General features: G+C 46.5%; 1 protein-coding gene across 1 annotated transcript; it reads left to right on the top strand.

Moving 5' to 3' along the window:
* Positions 1–1590: 1590 nt before the first annotated feature.
* On the top strand, positions 1591–3468 carry FOXL3 (forkhead box L3; the record flags this gene model as incomplete). The annotated part of the gene is made up of 3 exons (XM_084271193.1): positions 1591–1697; positions 2467–2635; positions 2992–3468. 3 exons carry the CDS (start codon positions 1591–1593, stop codon positions 3466–3468), a joined length of 753 nt encoding a protein of 250 aa, XP_084127319.1.
* Positions 3469–3695: the final 227 nt, after the last annotated feature.

Below are 3695 nucleotides of genomic sequence, written 5' to 3'. Positions count from 1 at the left end.
CATTTCATTCTCCACTGCTGAATCTGCTCTATCTTACTCAATATTAAAGCCCTGCTAACGCCTTAGGCAGCAGGAGCTGACCCTTTGTATTAAGACCTCCTCTGCAGCAGATGCCTCATGCATATGCCTATTGATGTATTTTAGAGTTGAGATAATTTTTAGTTTGGGTATCTGCTCTGGCTTCATACAGAAAACACCTCTTGTATCTACTTTTTCATGTCATGTATTTCCTTCTACTTCCTGCTATAATGTATTGTAATATTCCACAGAAAAAGCCTTCTTACGTCCACCTTTGTCAAAACTCCAAGAGCCACTCAAGCATCACTTTAAAAGGCTCTTCATCACTTGGGTGAATTTTCCCCTAATTGAATCCTTTAACTCCAAAAGGGGTTTGGGGACATACTTTGTATGAAAGATGCTACAGAAAACAAAACTTGCATTGCTAGTGGTTCTGCTTTTATATTTCCACCCAGGTACCTCTCTGCACACCAATTTGCTTTCTCTTTCCCAATCCTCATTTCCTCCTGGGGCTAGTTCCTGGGACAGAGCTGTCTTCAAATAATTTAATTATCATGTGGCATACACCTTTTTAGTCATCCCCCCCCTTGAAACGGTGCGTGGTGCCTTTGGTTTACATCACTTGTTGGAAAACACTCCAAAGCATTGAAAAACTATTAAATTGTTACAGTATTGGATGCCAACACACAGGGCTATTAGTCTAATTCATCCTTCAGATCAAAGCCCACACAGGCAGCTCTCCTGCCTACAGCTATTTTCCTTTTACTTTTCTGCTTGACAGTAGTCCCTCATATCCCTCTGTTCTACTTTCTTTGAACATACACATTTTCCTTTAGTCATGGAAATATAATTTATGTCTATTATACTGTATTATAGATTGCAGATCAGGACAAGCGTGCATTAGTGCCTGGAACGTCTGTTTATTGTACGTCTGGTTTCTAAAAATAAATAAATAAGAAAGCCACCCTGCTTCGCTGGGGAGAGAGAAATACAAAGGGGGAGGGCTCAGGGGCTGGTGGGGGGGCGAGGGGGGAAAGCTGCAGTCTGTTCTCAAAGTTTAATTTCCAAGCTGAGACCTTGAAGCATGATTTATTAACATCATGCTGTTTGCTTTTGTCACGTTGTGGATGTGGCAGGGGCAGCGCTGGCCCCTCTCCAGCCCAGACCACCCAGGGAGCTGAGCGGAGCTACCGGCGGTGCACACCCCGGTTCAAAGGTTCACCCCCAATTCGCCCGCTCCATCAGTCACCAGTCGCCTGGCTCCGGCACCCCATTGGAAGCAACGGCATTAACAACAATAACATCATCCCCCCACCCCCACCCCCCCCATCCCCCTAAAAAAAAAACCCAACCAAAAATCCCAACCGACGGGCTGTCTGGGACACCAGGATTGCAAAAACAATCCCCACCCCAGCACAGAGTGTGTGTGCACGGAGGAGAGGGAGCGTGAGGAGGGGGGAGAGAGGGAACGAGACAGACAGAGGGGAGGGAAGAAGGGAGGAGGGAGTCCAGGCTCTGAGAAACATCACTCCATCTCTCTCACTCCACAGGAGCTGAGCAAGGAGCAGGACAATGTTTGACAACACGCAGTACCCCTATAACTGCTTTAATTATGATGGGGATGATTATCCTACTTGTAGTTCTGACGAAGAGAAGAAATTCACCAGACCGGCGTACAGGTAAGAGGAAGTTTTTCCAAGTCCCCGTACACCCCCCCATCTCTGGGGAGGTTTCTGAGCTCTGGCGTGGTGGGATCACAGGTCTCAGGGGAGCGCGGCACCTCTCCCCAGGGGTGCACAGTGGGTCTGGCCCCGGTCCAGGCACTGCAGCGTGCAGATTCCCCCCTCCCCTCCATCCCCGATGTTTGAAGTGATCATAATTTGTTTCCTCCTGTGCGGGGTCACAGCAACTCTGGCATGCCGTGGAGCTACCAGACCTCAGATGGTCTCTTCTGACCTTTGAGAGCCCCAGGAGAAGGGGAATTAAATGTGCAATGTGCCAATGAGTGAATCGGATGCAGATAATCCCCAGGGTGGCTGGGGGGAATACGCAGGGTATAGATGTTCACAGGGGCAGCTAAGGTTCCTTCCAGGAGCAGGCAAGGTCTCCAGTGACAGTGTTGCTTGGTCTGCCTCACCACAGCCTTTCAGCTCAGGGAAACTTTTCTGACGGGGTCTGAGAGGTGGCTGATCTTCCTGTAATCCCTACCTGGGCACTGTCTGCTGAATGCCAGGGCAAACACAGGGTTGGGACCCCATTGCCTGGACATAACACCTGCGTATCACCCTGAGGCTTGGGGCTTATCCCTGGGATGTCTCAGGTCAGGGCATAGATCTGCCAGGAGAACTTTTGGAAGCAGGATACAGGTACACATGTACCCATGTGGTCCTAAAAACTGAGGTATGTGAGTTAAGGCGATGGTGTAACAGCAAGTTTTCCTTTTTTCAGCTACATTGCCTTAATTGCAATGGCCATCCAGCAAAGTCCTTCAAATAAAGTCACCCTCTCTGGCATTTATGACTTTATAATGAAGAAATTTCCTTACTACAGATCGAATCAAAGAGCCTGGCAGAACTCCATCCGACATAACTTATCGCTTAACAGTTGTTTTGTAAAGGTAAGATCAGTAACTGTATATTTACACACACGCTGTGCATGGCTAAAAAAAATATATGCAGGGATAATCTCATCACTAGGAAGGGAGGGAAACAAACAGCTGAGCTGTGAATCACTTTAAATCTCTCTGAGTCGTCAATTATACAGATAAAGGGTATGTCCTTGTCTGATGTGTGCTAATAGATAACAAATTGAGAAGGATGGAGTCTCTTACATCCCATTCGTATAATGAAAGGGAATAGGCTTAAAAGCCTTGTCATACGTGTTTACACCATTCTGCAATGTAAATGAATGCAGATGTTCAGCAGCAGCATCTGTAACACATACAAATACTGAACTGCCTTTAAATAAATACAGGTTCCAAGAACAGAAGGGAATGAGAAGGGGAAAGGAAACTATTGGAGCTTTGCAACAGGATGCGAATCCATGCTGGATCTCTTTGAAAATGGGAATTACAGGCGAAGACGGAGGAGGAGGAACGTGAAAAGGGAACATAAGGAGCAGCGACCAAGCAGAGGGAAAAGTCCTTCATCCCCTGATATGTCTTCCATGGACTCTGCTTTAAACAACATTTCCTCTTCAGAAAGTAAACAGGGAAGGATTGAATCAGGACTCCTGGAGCCTCGTGGGTTTGCTCCGAACAGCGTGACCAACAGGCAGAGCCTGAACAATTCCTCCTTAGCAAAATCGGATTCTGAAATTAAATTCAGCATCGATTACATTCTTTCAGCCCCTGACCCTTTGCCTGTCCTGAGATCTCAATATAACATGCAAGAAAACAAATATCATCTACTGGAGGCCCAGCAAATTAATCTCCAGTTCTGGACAATGTGATGGTATTTATTCGTGGTAGCAAAGTCTGAGTTGCAGCATATTCAGCAGCCTCATGTCACTGAAAATCAGCCGCCTGCCTCCTCGTTGTCTTCCTGAGCAGTACTCAGAAAGGGTTCCTTCCCCATTCACCAGCTGATACTCTGCCTGCACCCGAAGACCTTTGATAAGGTTAAAGCATAAACAATTTACCAAAATTGGGGTTTTTTTACTATGCTGAAAGTCATGAA

This window comes from Gallinula chloropus (genome assembly GCF_964237585.1).
Source record: "Gallinula chloropus genome assembly, chromosome: 15".
In the NCBI taxonomy this organism is placed as follows: domain Eukaryota; kingdom Metazoa; phylum Chordata; class Aves; order Gruiformes; family Rallidae; genus Gallinula; species Gallinula chloropus.
The sequence above is the reverse complement of the archived record's forward strand: the minus strand, read 5'-3'. Positions and strand labels throughout refer to the sequence as shown.